Raw genomic sequence first — 22,489 nt, 5'->3', positions numbered from 1 at the left:
AATGCATATACTCACACATACATACACACACCATACACAAACATATATACATAAACACACATAACACACACACACACTCATACACATGGTGACATTCGTTTTTCCTTTGAGTGCTTCAGTTTTCACATCAACATATGTATGTATCATTCTTAAAATAAACAATGCTAACAACAATACTCACATGTTCTTCTTGTTGGTTTACAGTTTGTGGAATATTGTGATAAAACTATGGATGTGACAGGTTGTGATGGCACATGTTATAATCCTAGTACTTGGAGGTGCAATGATTGGGAGACTATAGTCATCTTTGAAATGGTTATTTGAAGTCCAGGTTGAGCTACATAAGACTTTTTTCCTGCACTTCATTAAAAAAAAAAAAAAAAAAGAACCATCTGTCTTTATGGATCCAAACCCTGAAGTTGGCAGTTCCTCTCCTGGCACAAATGTGAAAACACACAGAGCATTGTTCAGACTATTTACATGAGCACATTTACTTTGTGGGTTTTTTTGTTGTTGATTCTTCGTTTGTTTGTTTTTAAGAAACATGCAAAACCAGAGCTGTGTCACTGAGTTCATACTCCTGGGACTTTCACAGAACCCAAAAGTTGAGAAAGTATTATTTGTTTTGTTTTTCTTGGTCTACCTTGCAACTATTGGTGGCAACATCTTAATTGTAGCAACAATTATATGCAGTCCTGCACTTTTTGGCTCCCCCATGTACTTCTTTTTGTCTTTCCTTTCCTTCCTGGATGCATGCACTTCTTCAGTAATCACACCCAAGATGATTGTAGACTTCTTCTATGAGAGAAAGACCATCTCCTTTGAATGTTGTATGACACAACTGTTTGCTGTCCACTTCTTCACAGGGGCAGAAGTGATTGTCCTGTCAGCCATGGCCTATGACCGCTATGTTGCTATTTGCAAACCCTTGCACTACTCTTCTATCATGACTCAGAGGCTCTGTGGCATCCTAGTAGGAGTAGCTTGGGCAGGAGGCTTCTTGCATTCTATCATACAAATTATCTTCACTTTGCAGCTGCCCTTCTGTGGCCCCAATGTCATTGATCATTTTGTATGTGACTTGTTCCCATTACTAAAGCTAGCCTGCACTGACACACACATTTTTGTCATTTTGGTGTTTGCCAACAGTGGTTCTATTTGCATTATAATCTTCTCTATTTTGCTTGTTTCCTATGGTGTCATCTTGTTCTCTCTGAGAGCTCACAGTTCTGAAGGTCGGCGTAAAGCTCTCTCTACCTGTGGATCCCACATCACTGTTGTACTTTTATTCTTTGTCCCATGCATATTAATATATGCACGAAATAATTCTGAATTCTCATTTGAAAAAAATGTGTTTATATTTGATGACGTCCTCACACCAATGTTAAATCCTTTGGCTTACACTTTCAGGAATAAGGAAATGAAGAATGCCATCAAGAAAATGTGGAGGAGATTGTTTAATATTTCTGATAAGCATTAAATTATTTAATTTGTGGGGCCAGAAAAATATTCAATTTATAATAGATCTTGCTACATGTACAGAAAACCTAAGCTTAGATCTTGATGTGTGTTTCCATCTTGATGTACATTTCTGATTCCAGTACAACTAAGTAAAGTTTTAGATATCAATTTAGTAGGAGCTCCAACTTAAAAGTCTATGCTTCTAGCTTCCTTAAGACACCCTTTCCCATACCATCAGCTAGGTCCACTCTTGCCAACCCATACCCAGATTATCTGGGTATTGCTCTAGTGCCCATTAGTTAGGCACTGCTCCTCCCATATATATTCTATATCCTTCAGTGTCTTAACCACTGTGTAAGCATATCTCTGCAGTACCACATAGGCCCTCTGTCTTTCCTGGATCTCCTTATAGCATTGCCATGTTGTCCAGCTCCCTCCAGAGTTCTCATAGCCTCCCTGTTCCTAAATAATCTCGTTCCCTAGTACTTCTTGGTATGGTCCCTATAGAAGCCATAGTCTCCTTAAATAAGCACCCAGAACCCCAACAACTCCTGTTCCCAATAAGTAGGATAGAGAAATTGTTAGTGTTTGATGGTTCACATTTATTAATTTACATTAACAAATGTAAAAAGTTACAGTGTATAATAATATCAAATAATTTTGTGTCAAGATACAAAAGGAAAATTTATATAGAAATAATGTACCTCCTGTATCTTGAATTTGTAAACTATTGTATTTATGATGCTTCTGTATACTATCATTCCTAATACTTTAAAGAATCATTTTAATTTTTCATGTCATATGGTGTTTGAATAGATACAAAATGGATGTGAATCAATGCTTAAAATTATAAAGTACCAAATGGATTGGTGAATTCTCTTCTGGAAGGGTCTAATGTACAACTTCAAGTTTTCTATCAAGATGTGGACTCAGTGCTTATTTCTTTTGTATTAAATGTGTTTTTAAATCCTCTTACAGATAAATTAAAGATATCTTTGATATCTAGGTTTTACATTTTCAGTTTTTAAATTATGATTCAAACTACAAGTAGATTCTTTTTCTTTAATTTCACTACCTGATAGGCTTTTATTGGTAAGATTGCTGCAAATTTCAGGTATACTTGGGCTTCACAGAGAAGCAGTTGTCAAAAAGATCAGAAGACTTATGAATTCTTAAGATGTATTTTCTTAAAGAGGAGAAAAATTTTAACACCCCTACTAAAATCAGGAACAATTCATAGGTGCCCACACTCATCACTCTTATTCGATAATGTACTTCATGACTTAGTCAAAGCAATGCAATACTACAAATAAACTAGACGGACTTGGTGACTCTTAGTTCTGATAGTTATCTTCACACAGTCTCCAACCATCTAGTAGACAAGCCTTCAGGCACACATGAGAAGAAGAATTTTAATGATTAGACTAGCCACAAGAAATATCAGAGAGGGCTCCTCTTGAATAATTTTATTGATGTGGGAAAAACAACTAAAAAAATGGGATCGGTTCTCTTGGTTTATATCATGAATATGATGCAAAATGAGAGAGGTAGCAAAGCATAGATATTCATTGATCTGCTTCCGTATTATGAATGCAATGTGATAAACTACCTCAACCTGCCGATGTCATATTTACCAACCATATTGGACTGCCCCATAGAACTGTGTAAGCCAACATACTTTTCTTTCATTAGAGTGCTGTGTTGGGAATTCTGTTGAGGCAATGAATAACATAACTGATAAAAAATTAGTATGAAGAGTGAGGATTTGTTATAATAAATATAACCATAAGTTTCTGTTTTGTGGGTTTTATAACTGATTTGTGGCTTTAATGTCAGAGTTTGGTACTTTAAGTTAGAAAATCCATAGCATGGCAGAGATGGTGTTTCATGGGCCACTCTGATAGGTCCTTAGAAAATAAGAATACTGAGAAACAATGGACAATGAATGTTTTTATTGTGAGATTTCAGAGTGAACGCAGGACATTACCAGAAAATATACAAGGGGTCTCTTAGATGGTGTTTGCCTGAAGAGTATTGTTTCACTTTGACTCTGTCCTGAGAAACTAGCTGAAGTTAAAGGAAACTTTATTTGGTGAGAAGACACTTCAGGACAACAGAATATTCAGTGTATGGATCTTTTCTCTTTTTTAAACTGCACTTGGCCAAGTTCACAAGGAAAGTGAGCAAAAATATGGTTAAGCACACACACACACACACACACACACACACACACACATATGAATGGAGTGGTTTTATGGGGGAAAATTTTTTTAGCAGCTTAAGTTGAAAAGACAAGGTATGTGTCGATAAAGTGTCTGAGCATCAGAAAGAAAGGCACTCTCCAGTGCGCTGTAATAATAATAACAAGTGTGAGCCCCGGAAAAGACACAACCAGTCAGAGGATCCAACTTGTAAAATGTGACCTTATCCAAAGGAATAAAAATAATAGCTGAGAATGAAGAAGGGGGAAAAGGAGAAAGAATTTATCTCCTTGGAAGCAACTGCTAGAAAATGGCTTTCTTGGGATTAATCCACAGAAGACAACAGTCAGAGTATCAGGCTATATTGCCATCTCCAGCTAGAGGAAAAGTTTGCAGTACTGTCTTTGTGGGGTTAGTTTTGTAGGAATGAAAGATATAAGACTGTGGGAGATGGTTGTAGAGGTGTTGCATCATTTTGTAGAGAAGTTGAAGTTAAACCATGTATGTCATGGCTGGAGTCCCTATAAGGATTCATAGAAAGTGACTACTTGAAGCTATGAAGGAGATGTCCAAGATGTAGTAGAGAACTAGGGGTACTGTCAATGACAAAGTCATAGGACATTCTCTAGATATCTGCCTTCAGAGACTGGAGCCAACTAATGTGAGAGGTTGTTTGCTATTGGCGACAGATGTGAAGAGTTGCAGAACAGATGGTATACCATATGCTCCAGATGCTACACCGTATAGTTTCCTCTGCTGAGCTCTCCTTTTTATATACTGCTGGCACCTGGTGGAACCAGGTAATGATGGCAGGTGATGAAGTAAGCTGTTGCTAGGTCCTGGCAGAGGCCTAGCAGAATCACCTCACTTAACACTTTTAATGAGAAAAATTAAACCAAGTTTTAACTGAAATCAGAAAAAAAGGTATTATAGTAGCATGTGTAACCAATGGAAAGCCACTTGTTACTCAGGATCTAGGTCATTCAGTCCTCTTGAGCAGAAGTATTCCATCTAAGGGTATGGAAACAAGATTTGAAACCCAGAAACTTTTATTTTTTGGGGGGGGATGTGGAATTTAAAATTTGAAGGTATAACAGCAAGTTATAAGATTTTATTGATATTAACTTTATCACTTCAGAAAAAAATGTCTTGGAGTCTTGTTTCACTATCCAGATAGACACAAAAGTTTTCAAAGTATGAAAGTGCTGGGATCCCCGAGAAGCTACTGCTTAAAGATATGTAGGTAATGACTTGGCTGCAATAGAGACACCAGGGTCCTAAACATGCCAGACAATGGGATATAACAGAAAAGTAAGTTTCCATGTAGGAAGTCGAGGAGAAAGGTTGTTGTGAAAATGGCAGTAGAGCTGGAGTCATGGGGCTACCAAATATCCCAGACCACTGTTGCATAAATGCTTATAAGTCCTAGATGGCAGAGTTCACAGAACTATAGGATTTGGAGTTTATCCTACTTGATTCTGCAATTATTTTCATTATATTGTTCTCTTCTATGGAGTTTCCCTCGGTTTTGGAATGGGAACATTTACTCTGTGTTCTTACCTATGGAAAGTGTATAGCTTGGTTTTAATTTCATAGGGAGTCACAGTAGAAAATTTTTAAAGAATATCCTTCCCTGGCTTGTTCCTTAGTCCAAAAAAAAAAATGTGGTATGATTCAGTTTATTGATGGGGGAAAATTATCAAAGGTCTTAATCATTTGTGAACACTGTATATTGAAATTCTGACATGGAAAAAAATACCCACTAAAGTAATAGTTACATGAATGTTTTAGAAGCAACCAAAGTCCTTTGAATTGGCATGAGGAGATTTTTATAGAAGAAATTATAGGGCGGCACTAGAAATTCATCAAGAGTGTGGGGGAGCAGATGCAGTCCACAGAGAATGTGCATTATTGAAATAATCATGGCATGTCAATGATGCTAATGCCTCAAACCAATGGAAAGCTTTCACTGGGTCAAGCTCAGAGAAGGCAAGGCTTCTTCTTGTTCTATTATGGATAGTTATGAATGACTGAACCGTAGTTATATCCATTTAAATGCAGAAACGATCAACTACAGCTTCCTTCTCTAGGATGAGTGCAACATGAGACTGCTCTATTGTGGGACCTCCTATGGAGATCAATTAATCCACCTCCTCCTCTTTGCTGTTGTATATAAGAAAACATGCTGAATTTCCAGTTTGCTCCTGTTGCATCTCTATTTGAGCACATGTTCCACTCAATCACAGCTTTTCTACACATATTTGTTATTCTTCTCTTTTTTTTTCATTTCCTTCCACCTAATTTATGGCAATCCCAAGTCTTTGAAGACAGTACAATAAAGACGTATAAAGAAGTTCAAGGCCCTAAAGGAAAATATATAATATATATATATATATATATATATATATATATATATATATATCCTCCCCTTCGTGGCAAACTTCTATATATTTGTGTTATTATCCACAGGACACTTCTTAGCCCATATAGAGTAGCTTCTCTTTGCAGTCTGTAGTGTTTAATGCAAAGACCTACACATCTTAAAAGTTCAGAGTAAGTGATGACCTAGAAAATATCTTGGGACAGAATCAAGGAATATCATAAGAGCTTGAGGAAGCTGAAGATTGCTAGCAAACATTATCTTCTGGATATGACATGATTATTGCAATTATAAACAAAACAAAACAAAACAAAACCCTGCCCCCAAACAGCATTTGTTGATACTTGGACTGGACCTTCACAAGTTTCATTATGTGGGTGGAGAGGGAGTCTAAATCCTAAGACCTCACTGAGGATCTATTGATAATTCAACTTTTCTGGTTAAGTAGCACCATTTTCTTTAAGCTTGTAGTATAAGGAAAGTTGTCTATGATCCAATAAATAATCCTCTATCCATGTTCAGAAAAGCAACTCTAAAGTCAATAGGCTAAAAACTAAAGATGCAATACAGAAGGAGGTATAGTCAGGAGGAAGAAGGGGGTCATTATAATTGGAACAGGGACAAGACAGTACACTATGGAGTCAATGTGGTCATAGGACATTTTGTATATGTACAGAAGACCTTGTTAAAAATATTTCTAGAGAAAATGGATATTTTTAATTAATGTATACATCTTTATATTTTTATGTATTATGCTTCTTTAATAAACAATATTTGCTAGAGTTTTCCTGAAAGAATAGATATTATGTTTACAGATTGATTGATAAATACCTTGTGACAGAATTCAGCTCTTATTATGCATTTTGAGTATGCAAACCTTTTACATAAATTATGCACAGTGACATTACAGTCTATCAATAATACTACAGTTTTCTAATCCTGAATGTGAAGGTATATAAAAATGTTTCATATAAAACCAGCCCCCAAATTTTAAAAGCTTTTGAGGGAAATTAAACTATCACAAACTCTCAAGTCATTTAAAAAAAAAAGTCCAAAAAATTATGTCTCAGATACTCTTAAAGTTAAAAATTGTCCAAACCCCCAGGGAGTTAAGAGTAAATCTCACAGGCAGATGACCTCTCATGGAATACCCATTAAAGCTCCGTTGTAGTTAGGGAGTAAATTTGGCTCCTTCACTTTCCCTTTATTATTAAATCATGTTGAATATGACACGAAGGAAGCAAATGTGAATCTTCTAACATCACTGTCAGAACTGGTCTTCTTCTTGCTGTTCTGAAAGAAGAGTTGACTAAAACATAGAGTCGCCATCGCATGAACCTACCTCAGTAGAAAATAGGAGATGCTTGTCTTCAGGTTTTACATTCAGTCAAAACAAGGTGAGAGTCATTAGGAACATTTCTGCATTTTTGGAGATATTTTTAAATTTGGACAAAACATGTTAAATTTAGATGCTGTGGTTAGGCTACTGTGTGTTTGATGCAACAAATGATTCTTCCCTTCATAATTCTGTCCTGACAATTTTTTTTCCACTGGGATGCTAATATTCCTTACCTTTAGTGAGGATTTCTATGGTCAAAGTTTAGGCTACATAGAAATGAATGAAATGATATCCTAGGCAACCAGAAATTAGCACTTAAAAAAAATAACCGCTCAAGTGTCTAAAAAGTGAGTTGTTAGTGTCCAAGCTCCATTCTTCCCTCCTTTCTGTCTTGTTTCCCTCACTCCCTCTCTTCCTTCCTTTCCTTCCTTTTTTCCTTCTTACTTCATCAACCATTTATTCACTTCATTTTTATTTATTTGTTTGATTTTAATGAGATTGAAGGTATTTTCAACTTCAAATTGAACCCTAAGAATATAGAGGGAACTATTTTTTTTCTGTACAATATCCAATAAAACTTTACTATTTTTTTCAAATACATACTCCATTATATACTAGCTTAGTCATTTATTCTAATGCTTGGATTGAAAGTAGTATGCTTTGTTGTTTGTAAAGAAAAATGATATAGGATCATGCCAGAAAAAGTGCTGGTAAGCTCAACACAACATTGACAAAGAATATAAAATGTTTTATTTCCATGCCTACACACTAACACATGGCACAGGAAAGGGCGTTAGTGAAGTCATCTGATTTAAATTCCCCTCATTCACTTAACTGTTCCCAGGATTAGGATTCTACCTCTGAACTGTTTAGGACCTTAAGGAGTTGATGGTCTGGACTGCATGAGTGGAGGTGATCATGTCCTGGCCCCGCTCTCAAAATGATCTGAATCACTCAGACATCAAAGGAGAAGGTCCAAAAAATTCATTAAGAAGGAGATGGGAGGAAACAGAATTTGCCTGTATTCCAGAAATAGTAAGACAAGTGAGTTGAGCCACTTAATGAAATCAGTGGAGAACCACTGAGGAGAGAGACAAAGGATTAGGAATCTTTCCCTGACAGCCATTTTATTTGACTAGTTCCACACTTTTTACCTGGTTCCATACTTTCCATACTTTTTACCTGGTAGATAATAACTTTAGATTAAAATATAATTGGCTTAGGATATTTAACATAAATGGCAATTTAAAATAAATTTCAACATCATCTTATTTTGTTTTTGCTAATAACAATACAATTTAGCATAAATGGCAATTTAAAATAATATTTCAATATCAATTTATTTTGTTATTGGTAATAACAATAGTTATTGAGTGATGTTGCTGTATTCACTGTGATAGTTTTAAATATATTCTCACTTTGGATTTACAAAAACACTCAGTTATCTGAAGATAGATTATTTGGCTTTATTGCTAAAATAAGTGGGAAGGAAATAGGAGGCAATACAGACAGATGGATAGAGGGAGAGACACTTCCAAAGATCACTCCTCAAGAAAATGGCTTAATGATTGGTTTCTACATTTAGAGATCCTGAGCAAGACCAGGGAAAGCTTTTTAATGTTCTAATTCATGATTCTTAGAGACAAGAAAACCATAGATAATTTTAGAATAAATTTAAATGTAGGACCTATATGAAAGTATAGACTTGAAGTCCAAGAGTATTTGGAGTTAGGATAGGGCTGAATTAGGAGTATAAGCATTTATGGAAACAATATAGTAGTTGAATCATGTTATGTATAATGTCCTTCTATGTTAGCATATGAGTTCCACTTTTATCAATGTAAAGAATAATCTGAAAACACAAATTTCATTTTTGAGAAGTTTAAAGGGAAATTGATTTTGTGGTTCTTAATATTGATGGTTATTATAAAATATTTTGATAATACTAATATCTACATTCAAAATATTTTCACTTGTACACTATGTAATAGTTTCAATATCAATAAATGGACACTTAATTTTTTATTATTTCTTACAAACACTATAAAAATGGTTCAAAGTGGAAGTCTAAATACTATGAACTTTTTATTCATTGTATCACTTGATTTTCTTTTGCATCAATCTTATTTGTATATCATGCCTCTTATGGATATTTTAGGTATTTAATAGCAATGATTCCTTATTTTAGAAACATATTGAATTTAATAACAAGGAAGGAAATTGATAATAAGTAAATGTTAGTTTTATAAACTAAGAGAAAATATGATGTTATGTCATATCCTAATGTAATCTATTCTTTTTTGTTTGTTTGTTTGTTTTTGTTTTGTTTTTTATTTTTGTAATCTATTCTTATTTAATTTCTAGAATAAAATTTTAAAACAGGTTTACTGGTATACTTATCATAAACATAATTATAATTTGAGGTTATTTCCTATGTTATCTGAGAGCATTGCTTGGAATAGATTTCATCACATTTTAAAAATAAGGTATTTTAATTTAAAATATCAATGTATTTTGATCATGTTTCCTACATCCCAATTCCTCCCAACACTTTCCCAACCTCAGTACCCATCAACTTTTTTCTCTCTCTAAACATACATACACATCCATACGGTAACATTCCCTTCAGTTTTCACATCAGCACACGTATGTCATTGTTAATATAAACAATACTGGCAGCAATAGTAGTTTGTATTAGTTTACATTTTATAGAATATCTTGATAAAACTATGGGTAAAGCAGATTGTGGTAGCACATATAATAATCCTATCACTTGGATTTGAAGGAATGATAATCAGAAGATTAAAGTCATCTTTGTCTAAGTGGTTATTTGGAACCCAGTCTGAGCTACATCAGATTTTGTTAACACTCTAAAAATAAAGAACCATCTGTTTTCTTTCATTGATCCAAAACTTTGAAGCCTAGCAGATCATGGCACTTACATGTTACACACAACGTTGTACAGAATATTTGAGAACAGAAGTGAGAAAATGTTTAGTAGAATTTTTTCTATCTATATAATATTATATTTTGTCTATTTTGTATTTATTAATTTTTTTGCTTTATAGTTGAGTTTTCATACATGAAACATAATACAATGAAACATAATAATGTATAACCCTGTATTTTTGATCCTTCAGTATCAAAAGCAAAGACTTCTGCTTTACTTTATTTTGTCGCTTTTGAACCCACTAAATCCAGTTTGTGCTGCTACTGTGGGTATGGGTACTGTGCCATTCAGTGGAACATTGGAAACCTCCCAGGGATCATATCCTCACTAATGAGTGATTTTTAACCTCCTCACCATCAATCCATTTTCAGATATAAGCAATTACAAAGGACAGCTTATTTACATGTAAATTATTTTCCTGCCACATGACACATTTTTAACACATACACACATACACACACCCTCATTACATACACTCGTATGAATATAGCTAACAATAAAAGAAAACACATTTTGTGGACACATTTCAGTTGTGCACAGAGAAAAGGACAACCTATAACATTTAATTATATTTACCTAGGAAAAGTGAATTCAATACCTAGAATATTTGCATAATTTATGAAACAGTTTTCTGTTGGAAAGACAGCTAGGGTTTCAAGTGGAGAAATTATGTCTAGCATTTAAAGGGCATTTTAACGTGAGTCTCATTTAGATGTTTTCAACTTGAAACTTTTCTAAATCTTTGGATATATAAATGTAAGCTATTTATTAACAAGTTTATTAACAATGAAGTCATAAACATTTTAAACCATATGTCATAAGATATTTACTTTATTAAATTTTCATTGTATTCATAATTGGTAAATAATTAAGTCTTGAGGCTTGAAATTGTATTCAACTAATTGTTTTTCTGTTTTCTGTGATTTCCAAGAACTTTTATTTGTAGGTCATTGGTTCATTGGTTCCTGATCCTTTTACATTTTATCCTTTGGCTATCAAGGTGCGTCACTCATACATAAACAAAATAATAGATTCTTTCACCAGTACATAGAGGAGCAGAACATGGAAACACCCTGAAGTTTTCATTGAGAAAAAGTATTTCAATCATCCTCCTCCTCAATCTATGAAGTGGCCCTGTGTCCTTTCGCCTGTGTCTCCAAAAATCCCAGACTAATAATATTGTGTTAGTTTGATCCTAATATCTTTAATTATAACTTTAGCACAAAACCCAGCAATACTAGCTTCTTATTTTTGACAATAAAATTTAGTATTGAGCATTTTTACAATATTTTGTTTGTAGATGACAATATTAAAAATATATCAACCAAAATTTTCTCATAATTACAGGTTTATATCAACATATTTACTTTGTGCCTTTTAAGAATTATGCTAAACCAGACTTTTGTCACTGAGTTCATACTCCTGGGACTTTCACAGAACCCAAAAGTTGAGAAAATACTATTTGTTTTGTTTTTCTTGGTCTACCTTGCAACTATTGGTGGCAACATAATAATTGTAGTAACAATTATATGGAGTCCTGCACTTTTTGGCTCCCCCATGTACTTCTTTTTGTCTTTCCTTTCCTTCCTGGATGCATGCATTTCTTCAGTAATCACACCCAAGATGATTGTAGACTTCTTCTACGAGAGGAAGACTATCTCCTTTGAATGTTGTATGACACAACTGTTTGCTGTCCACTTCTTCACAGGGGTGGAAGTGATTGTCCTGTCAGCCATGGCCTATGACCGCTATGTTGCTATTTGCAAACCCTTGCACTACTCTTCTATCATGAGCCAGAGACTCTGTGTCATTCTGGTGGGGATAGCCTGGATAGGAGGCTTCTTGCATTCTGTCATACAAATTATCTTCACTTTGCAGCTGCCCTTCTGTGGACCCAATGTTATTGAACATTTCATATGTGACTTGTTCCCATTACTAAAGCTAGCCTGCACTAATACACACATTTTTGTCATTTTGGTGTTTGCCAACAGTGGTTCTATCTGCATCATTATTTTTTCCTTATTGCTTGTTTCCTATAGTGTCATCTTATTCTCTCTGAGAGCTCACAGTACTGAAGGTCAGCGCAAAGCACTTTCTACCTGTGGATCCCACATTACTGTTGTGCTTTTGTTCTTTGTCCCATGCATACTAATATATGCACGAAATACTTCTGCATTCTCATTTGAGAAAAATGTATTTATATTTGCTGATGTACTGACACCATTACTAAATCCTATGGTATACACTTTCAGGAATAAGGAAATGAAGAATGCCATCAAGAAAATGTGGAGGAGATTGTTTAATGCTTTTAATAAACATTAAACTATTTAACTTATAGGGCTGAGGAAATGGCTTAATTTATAATAGAACTTGTTATGTGTGCATACATACCTGAACTTGGATCTTTATGTGCTTCTATCATGATGTCCATTTCTGATTCCAGGACAAGTAAGGCAGGTCTTGGACATCAAATTAGTGTAAATACCAGCTTAAGATTTTATACTTCCAGTTTCTTTTAAAAAAAAAAAACTTTCCCCACACTAGCACTTTTTCCACCCCATAAATCTTGGTTCTCTGGGAACCATGCTCCCTTGCCTATCAGTTAGGTATTTTTCCTTCCATATGTATTCTATATCCTGTGTAAACACTGTGTAAACAGAACTCTGCCTCACCCCATAGGTGTTCTAGTCATTCTTTGATCTCCTTATCTTGTTTGCCATATTGCCCAGCTCACTTTAGAACTACCACATCTATTTCTGGTAGGTCCTGTCTCTAAAGAATCCATAGACGTCCTAAATATATAGTTAGCTTTATACCCTGCTCATGGTGAGTAGGATGCAGAAAAATTTAATGTCTGATGGCTCACTTTTATTTAATAAATCTTAGAAAATATAAATTAAAATTCATATCAAGTAATTATTTTGTGTGAGGACACAAATGCAAAATTTACTTATGAAAAATTTATCTTTTTGGAGTTCAGTGGCCAGATATTCACCCACACCTACAGCCTATGTGCCTCCCAGGAGGTCCACAGTGACCAAAGACACATGTGAAAATCTTGCTCAAATACCCAAGCCAGCTGGGACAACCATGGGACCCAGCTGACAGGGGACTCAATCCCCCAAATCCTGTAAATTCCACCTTTCTTCCTGTCTGCTTCCTACCCTGGGCCAGATACCCACCCACACTCTACTCTGCTTGCCTCCAAGGAGGTCAGCAGTAACAAAAGACACAGAGCTCAGTTGATATGAAGCCCCCCTGCCCTGACTAGGTTCACCTTCCTTTTGATATGCTTCTCCACCCAAGTCAGATTAGCAGGCCCCATACCCTCACATACATCACAGCCTGTTGCCCCCCACAGGATGTCTGAACTAACCAGGGACACAGCCTACCTGCCTCACAGGAGGTGTGTAATAACCAGGTACACAGGAATCCCACCCTATTCAAAGATAGCACTGCCTACCTCCAAGGAGACCAGTTTCAATCAGAGATACCCCAGCCAGTTAACACTAGAGGTAACCAGGTGGCTAGAGACAAGCACAGGATCATAAGTGACAGAACTAAATGCAATTTGATGCCACCATAATCCAGTTTTCCTACCACAGCAATCCCTGGATGTTTTAACATGACTGAAAAACAAGATAATAACCCCAAATTGTATCTCAAGAAGATTATAGAGGCCTTTTAGGAGGCTATAAAGAACTCCTTAAGGAAAAAAGAACAAACCACAACAACAACAGCAACAACCACAACAACAACAAAACCAAGAAAACACAGGTAAACAGATAGAAGTCCTTAAAGAGGAACAAATATATCCCTTAAAGAAACAAAATACAGGAAAACACAATCAAGCAGGTGAAAGAACTGAACAAATCAGACCAAGAACAAAAAAATGTGAACAGGAACAATAAAGAAAATACAAAAGGAGGTAACACCACAAATGGACAACTTAGGAAAGAGATCAGAAGCTACAGGTGCAAGCATAACCAATATACTACTAGAGATAGAAGAGAGAATCTCAGGCATAGAAGATACCATAGAAAATATTGGCACATCAGTCAAAGAAAATACAAAATATAAAATATCCTAACCCCAAATATCCAGGAAATTTAAGAGTCAATCAAAAGATCAAACCTAAGAATAGTAGGAATAGAGAAGGGTGAAGTATCTCAGCTCAAAAGGCCAGAAAACATCTTCAACAAAATCATAGAAAACTTCCCTAACCTAAATAAAAAGTTGGCAGAAATATACCAGAAATCTATAGAACACCAAATAGATTGGAATAGAAAATAAAATTCTTCCATTACACAATAATCAGAACACTAAATGCACAGAACAAAAAATGAGTATTAAAACGTGTAAGGGAAAAAGGCCGAGTAGTATATGAAGGCAGACCTATCAAGATTACACCAGACTTTTAAACAGAGACTCAAAAAGCCAGAAGATCCTGGACAGATGTCATATAGTCCCAAAGAGGACACAAATACCAGCCCAGGAAACTATACTCAGTAAAACTCTCAATCACCATTGATGAAGAAACCAAGATATTTCATGAAAAATCCAATTTAAACAATAATTTTTTTTTTACTAATACAGCCCTACAGAGGATACTGGAATGAAATCTCCATTACAAGGAGTGTAACTACAGCCAAGAAAACATAAGAAATTAAACATCTCACAACAAAACCAACAGAAGAGAATTCCACACATATAATGACATCTCCAACAGCAAACAGCATGAAATAACATTCATCTTTTTTAATATTTCTCAACATTAATGGAGCCAATTCCCTAATAAAAAGACACAAACTAAGAGACTGGACACAGAAGCAGGATACAGCTTTTGCTGCATATAGTAACACACCTCAATGACAAAGACAAACACCATCTCAGAGTAAAAGGCTGGAAAAAAGTTTACTAAGCAAATAGTCTGAAGAAACAAGTGGGAACTACCATTCTAATGTGCAAAAATAAATTTTCAACCACAAGTTATCAAACAAGATGGGGATGAACACTTCATATTCATCCAAAGAAAAATCCATGAGGAGGAAGGCTAAATTCTCAACATCTACACCCTAAATGCAAGGACACCCAAATTTGTAAAAGAAACTTTACAAAAGCTCAAAACACACATTGGATCTCACAAAATAATAGTGGGAAACTTCAACACCCACTCTCATAAATAGACAGATCACAGAAACAGAAACTAACCAGAGACACAGTAAAACTGTCAGAAGTTATAAACCAAATGGATTTAATGGATATCTATAGAATATTTCACCCTAAACCAAAGAAAAATATACCTTCTTCTTCTCAGAATCTCATGCTATGTTCTCCAAAATTGACTATGTAATCAGTCACCAAACTAGCCTCAACTAATTACAAAAAGGTTGAAATAATCCCATTCATCCTATCAGATCACTACAGACCAAAGCTAGGCTTCCATAATAACAAAAACAACAAAAATCCCATCTACTTACCCATGGAAACTGAACAACTCTCTACTCAATGATAACTTGGTCAGAAAAGAAATAAAAAAAATTAGACTTCCTACAGTTCAATGAAAATGAAGACACTGTATACCCAAACTTATGGGACACAATGAAATTAGGGTAAAGAAGAAAATTCATAGCACTAAGTGCCCTTGTAAAGAAATTGGAGAAACCCTACACTAGCAACTTAACAATATACCTGAAAGCCCTAGAACAAAAAATTGCAAACATACCTAAGAGGAGTAGAGGGCAGGAAATGAAGAAATTCAGTATGCAAATCAAAATATTAGAAACAAAGAGAATAATATAAGGAAACAACAAAACCCAAAGCTGGTTCTTTGAGAAAATCAATAAGATAGATAGCCAAACTAACTAAAGAACACAGTATCCAAATTGACAAAGTCAGAAATGCAAAAGGAAAAATAACAACAGAAACTGAGAAAATACAAAAAAAATCAGATCTTACAATAAAAGCCTATACTCAACAAAACTGGAAAATATAGATGAAATGAATGACTTTCTAGACAAATACCACATACCAAAGTTAAATCAAGGGCATGTAGCATATATAAACAGTTCCATATACTCTAAAGAAAAAGAAGTCATTAAAAACCTCCCAACCAAAAAAAAAAAACCCTGGGCTAGTTGGCTTTAGTGCAGAATTCACCCAGACTTTCAAAGATGAGCTAATATCAATACTTCTCAAACTATTCCACACAATTGAAACTGAAAGAACACTAAGTAATTCACTCTATGAAGCCATAGTTACTCTGATACCTAAACCACACAAAGACCCAACAAAGAAAGAGAACTTTAGAATAATTTTGCTTATGAAGATTAATGCAAAAATAATTAAAATTCGAGCAAACCGAATCTAAGAATAAGTCAGAACCATCATTCACAATGGGAAAGTAGGCTTCATCCCAGGGATGCAGGGATGGCTTAATACATCAAAATACGTTAATGTAATCCACTACATAAACAAACTCAAAGAAAAAAATCACATAATCATCGCATTAGATGCTGGAAAAAGAATTTGACAAAATACAACACCCATTCATGTTATTAGAGAAATTAGGAATTCAAAGCCCATACCTAACATAATAAAAGGCAATATAAAGCAAACTATCAGCTAATATCAAAATAAATAGAGACATACTTGAAGCAGTCTCACTAAAATCAAGGACAAAATAAGGCTGCCCAATCTCTCCATATCTATTCAATTTAATATTTGAAGGTATAACTAGAGCAAGAAGACAACAGGAGATCAAGGGGACACATTGGAAAAAAAAAGAAGTCAAGGTATCATTATTTTTGTATAATATTATAGTATACATAAGCAACCCCTAAAATTCCTCCAGAGAACTTCTACAGCTGATAAACAACTTCAGCAAAGTGGCTGGATATAAAATTAACTAAAAACAAATCAGTAGCCTTCTTTTATACAAATGATAAATGGGTTGAGAAAGAAAATTGAGAGATCTCTCATGTTCATGGACTGGTAGTGAAAATGGCCATCCTACCAAAAGCAATCTATAGATTTCAAAGCAATTCCCATCAAAATTCCAACACAATTCTTCCAAGACACGGAAAGAGCAAATCTCAATTTCATATACAAAAACAAAAATCCCAGGACAGTTAAGATATGGAGCTCACTGATACGATAGTGACATAGCAGTTTGTGGGATAGCCAGTTACTTTCAGATCTGACTAGAAGCATTCTCAAATACACATACCTGATATTATAATCTTTGCTAAAAGTCTGTGGCCAGTGAGGTCACAGACTTTAGGGAGAATATTTTGTTTGGTTGGTTGGCTTTGTTTCTTTGCTTTTTTATTTGTTTGTTTTGTTTTTGTTTTTTATTGCTAAGTTGACAAGATGTCTAATTGCCTCTCACATAATCATTTTTTTTCCTCCGTAAACTATTTAAGCTTTCAGCTTCTTTTAGAATTTGGCAGAGGTTAATGCAGAGACTTTTAGCTCGTGTAAATAATCTTAGTGGGACAGCTACAAACCCCTTACAATACCAGGAACTATCTCAAAATAGAAGACAGGATATAATGTAAAATATGAAGAACACAGAAGTGTCTTATGACACATTGTCTGGTGACTATGTAATGGTCATCGAGCCAAGAAAAAACACCAAGTGTGGATGTCTGAAAATAAAACAAAAACAAAAACTAGCATTTGACAAGGACCTTCAACATTGTATCATGAAGCCCCACTTTTTACTAAGGAGGTATTGACAGCTACAAGTAGAGAGAGGTAGTATTTTCCTTAGTTATATAGGTGTAGGTGAGTTCTTCATTGTTTAGTAATTAGTCACATATCTCTGCTCATATGGACAACTCTAACTAATTTCAGTAGCTAAACAAAAAGATACAAATATAAGGAAGGGAGTGGTTGATAATAAAGGGATCTGAAAAATTAGGAAAAGGAGAAGAAATCATTATGAATGGTCAGTATGATTAGAGTACACTATATACATATATAAAATTGTCAAAACCAAGAAAAAGATAAAATATTCTTAGATAAAATAAACAGTGTTCCTATGAATGTATATATCTCAGCTATTTATACATAGAATGCTTTTCTTGGTAAAGAAATGTTGATAATGTTTCCAAAACAGTGTAAATTTTTCTTACATATTTATGAATAGATCTCATTGACAGGAGCATTTTGTCTAAATTCGGCAGAGATACTGCATTCCATCTATCGTAAAATAGTGTACATCTTTATTAAGATGATGTCATATGAGAGTGTTTATCTAATAGAACCTTCCCCAAATTAAATGAGAACATGGCATGATTTTGCTTAGACAAAGAAGCACTACATACACAATTAAGTGAGAAGATATACAAATGGCATGTTGGATTCTCATGGGAGCAGAAATTTTACAAATCCTGAGGGATCTAAGAATTAGTTTCACAAACTCATACTGTCTGGCAGAAACCTCTTTAAATTCTAGATGCACTCTATAAGGAATTTCAGATTCTTCAGTTGTATTTGGTTTGCAGCCATGGTGAATAGAGCACTCGAATAGCAGCGATAGCATCCTTCACACCCACTGCCAGAGCTGCTCTCCTGTTTCCCTTAGAGGTGGAAGGACACGCTGGAAGCTAACTGAAAATCTAGATTCCTACTGAGTAGACATTTGACCACAGATAATAAAGGATGTCAGTCTTCAAATTTTTCCCACAGTTGACACATGGTAAGGCTTATAAAGCACATTATTTCACTTTCACAGATGATTTTTAAATTGTGATAAAATGTAACATCTAGTATAATTGTATAAATATTCAATGTATAAATATTCTTCATTGTATAAATATTCTTCATTGTATAAATATTCTTCATTGTATAAATATTCTTCAGAGTAGCAATAATCCTAGTGCTCATATTGCTTTCATTACAGAGATTGTATGATCAATGTCAGTAGTTCTGAAGTGAATAAAATGAGACCATAGAAAAACACTTCTCAATGAATAATTGCTTAAGTGATCACAGGGCTCAAATAAATATTATTATGTTACAAACTTCCTTCCTTTCTTCCTTCTTCTTTTATTCTATTCTTTCTTTCTTCCTCTTGTCCAAAGAACTTCTATTTCATCCCTATTTCATGTCTCAAGTTTTATAATATTAAACATAGTTTAAATGTTTCATGTTCAAGTGGGAACCAAACAACACAGAAATATGATACAAGTCTTACTTTTATCTCTTCAAAAATCTTTCTTTTTCTGAATATGTGTTAATTTATGTGTTCATAGACTTCTAAATATGACATTTGGGTTTAAAGCTGGTATGATTTGAAGTTGTTTAAAGAATGCAGGTATTGAAACATAGTAATTAAAATGATCTTATAATTTTATAGTTATTGATAACAAATAAACATGCTGTTTTCACAAGTACAAACTTAACACATAACACAGAAGACACTAATGCTCAAAAAGTGTGACTTAAATCACAGAGTGAATTCTTCTGATTTAATCTTGTCCACTTTATTTCTCCTAATCTTTAGCATCCAACTCAGACAGATTGAGAAAAACTAAGTGTTTGAAACTCTGAACTACTTCAGTGCTAGTATCTTTCTCTTTGAATGTAAACTGAATCACCAGGACATCATTCATTAATAAGACATGTGAAAAAGAGAAGAGTCCTTTTGCTTTCATTTCAGAAACTCTATGACAAGACAAATTGAGACATTTAGGGAAATCTGGAGAGCAACAATTGGGAGAGAAAAAAAGATACTAATCTTAAGAGGATTTATTTCCAACAAGATCATAAAAAAGGCATTTTCTTAGCCATAAATACAGAAAATAATACAATAGATTAAAAATATGATGGTTTTATGGAGTTTAATATATGGAACAATTTTAAGTAAGATTATAATTTACTGTTATTTGTAAGACATTATTTATTTATATGTAATATATTTTAAAGCAATTGCTTATATGAATACAATGCTACTCTGAACTCTGACAACTTTGAGTGTTATGTCACAGTTAACAAAGACACCCTATCTGTAAGTATATATTGCTATAAATAACTTTTCTGGCAAAATGAATGGGAAGGAATTAGTGAGCAATGCACCTGGTAAAGCTGGCATCATCCCAAGTTCATGCACGACCAAGAAGTGGCTCAAGACATGTTTCAGTGATTACAGTTTCTCTTGTGAGAACACCCTGAGCCAGATCAGGAGTAGGTCTATCATTTTTAAATGCATAGGTGCTTGATCAAAGAGGGTCATTGAATATTTAAGGAGAAACAGAGACAATGAGTTGGTTCCTATATGAGAATACAAATTTGAAATCAAAACACATTGGAAGTGGAAAAGTGTTGATTTCATCATAAGACCATTCATGTAAAGATGATAAGGGATCAAAATAGTCAATGTGAGGTGTCTTGTTAACTGAGCTCATTGCTTCCACTTTTTGGAAACCTAGTGAATCATCTGTAAGCCACAAGCTGTTTTCTGGGGAAATTTGATTCTATGGGTTTTGTTCTTGGTGTTTAATTTTAAGTAATTTGCTAAAAATAACATGTCAAATATGAGTCTGTAATTTGATGTTTATTTCTATGTTATAGAATACATTTAAAACATTACTAAGGAACTTTTAACTGTCTTCTGTTTAATAGAAAGTTAAAATATTTCACTTCTCATATATTCATAACATAAGCTTTATTTATAGTGTTATATGATCACAATTTGTAATGGTCTTGTTTATATCTCATAAATGATTTAGATATTTCTTATTGTCCAATATTTTAAATAATACATTGTGTTCTGTTGTAAATTTCCCTCATCTTATTTTATTTATAAAATAAGTTTTGGGGCTAGAGTGCTACCTCAATACATTTAACATGCTTAGAGTTCTGCCATTATTGACTTATGTGTTCTTGGAAAGAATTGACTGACTAAAGAACTGTTATTGTAATTGAATATATTTTAAATTGTAATCATTATTTCAGTTTAGATGTGTAGACATTGTTTAAGTAACATGGACCACACTATTCACAACTTCTTTTTCAAATATTGTTTGCAGAATATGATGATAAAAACTATGGATTTGGCTGAATATACTAGCCTAAGTTTATAATTCCAGAATTTGGAGGTGAAGGCAGGAATGTCAGGAATTCAACATCATGCTAACTTACAAGGTGAGTTTAAGACCAACCTGGGCTATGTTAAATCTTGTCAACCCACATTAAAATAAGAACCAAACCCTTGAATTTCATGGACCATAAGTATGTTAGAGGTATGTTAGTCCATTCCATTAAAAAATCAGTATTATACATAAAGCTGTTTTGTTACTTACTGTAAAATCTATTTTTATTTATTTTTGAGTATTTAGTATATATAAAACAATGTTTTATTATCATATCCATCCTTTTGTTCACATTTACAACTCTCTCACAACATAAAATAAAATAAGAAAACATTTTCTATTTAATACTTATTTACTCTATAATTAGATTAAGAAAAACAAAATGGAAAATACAATGTTCCAGAGTATCACTGGGATAGATTGACTTGATAATTCCACACTGATTCATTCAACATGCATTTGACAAGATAATGAGGGCCATTTGGAGACATTTATCATATACATATTTATATGTATGCATATGTGTATATGATTTTAGTTTCAAAATACTTAGGTTAATTTTCCAATAGTGTCTTAGTGTAGATAATTCAGTTTAGGCTACACCTAGTATCTGGGTTGGTTATCTTCTATATTATATAAAATCATAACCCTTCTGATCATAAATTATTAAAATGTAGTCTCCACTGTGGATATTTTAATACATTTTGGAATTTGCTTCACTGTAAAATTGTTTGTATTGTTTTGTTTTTGTAACTGGGCTGGGCAACAGAACTAGAATATAGAAAGTGTTAATATTTACTTTACATAGGGTCTTATTTTCCTTGTAGTCCCCCACTCATGTTAGTTTTCTTCAGGTTATCTGAAATAGAACTGTTAGTGTATTTGAAGGCCTTAATACATGAACAGATTATTAAGAACATTAGGAAATACTGTGCACTAAAGAAATCATGTCTTACTTGATTATAATCCTATAAAACAAAGTATGTTACTTTGTAAATTAATGTAAAGAAAAGCATTTAGCAATGGTAGGGATAAAATCTAAAATTCACTTTTCTGCTC

At 33.9% G+C, this 22,489-nt stretch overlaps 2 protein-coding genes across 2 annotated transcripts; both read left to right on the top strand.

Annotated features, from left to right (window-relative positions):
* Window positions 1-541: 541 nt before the first annotated feature.
* Window positions 542-1,509, top strand: LOC116092197 (olfactory receptor 4C15-like). Its single transcript, XM_031373545.1, has one exon. The coding sequence runs from the start codon at window positions 545-547 to the stop codon at window positions 1,478-1,480; it is 936 nt and encodes a 311-aa protein (XP_031229405.1). The 5' UTR covers window positions 542-544; the 3' UTR covers window positions 1,481-1,509.
* A 10,208-nt stretch (window positions 1,510-11,717) lies between these two features.
* LOC116092196 (olfactory receptor 4C15-like) lies at window positions 11,718-12,653 on the top strand. Its single transcript, XM_031373544.1, has one exon. It carries the CDS (start codon window positions 11,718-11,720, stop codon window positions 12,651-12,653), a length of 936 nt encoding a protein of 311 aa, XP_031229404.1.
* Window positions 12,654-22,489: the final 9,836 nt, after the last annotated feature.

Source organism: Mastomys coucha, unplaced genomic scaffold, assembly GCF_008632895.1.
Source record: "Mastomys coucha isolate ucsf_1 unplaced genomic scaffold, UCSF_Mcou_1 pScaffold15, whole genome shotgun sequence".
Classification (NCBI taxonomy): Eukaryota; Metazoa; Chordata; class Mammalia; order Rodentia; family Muridae; genus Mastomys; species Mastomys coucha.
The sequence above is the reverse complement of the archived record's forward strand: the minus strand, read 5'-3'. Positions and strand labels throughout refer to the sequence as shown.

Excerpts from the sequence above, each read along its gene's own strand:
- LOC116092197 (XM_031373545.1), top strand. The coding sequence starts at position 545 with ATGCAAAACCAGAGCTGTGTCACTGAGTTCATACTCCTGGGACTTTCA.
- LOC116092196 (XM_031373544.1), top strand. The coding sequence starts at position 11,718 with ATGCTAAACCAGACTTTTGTCACTGAGTTCATACTCCTGGGACTTTCA.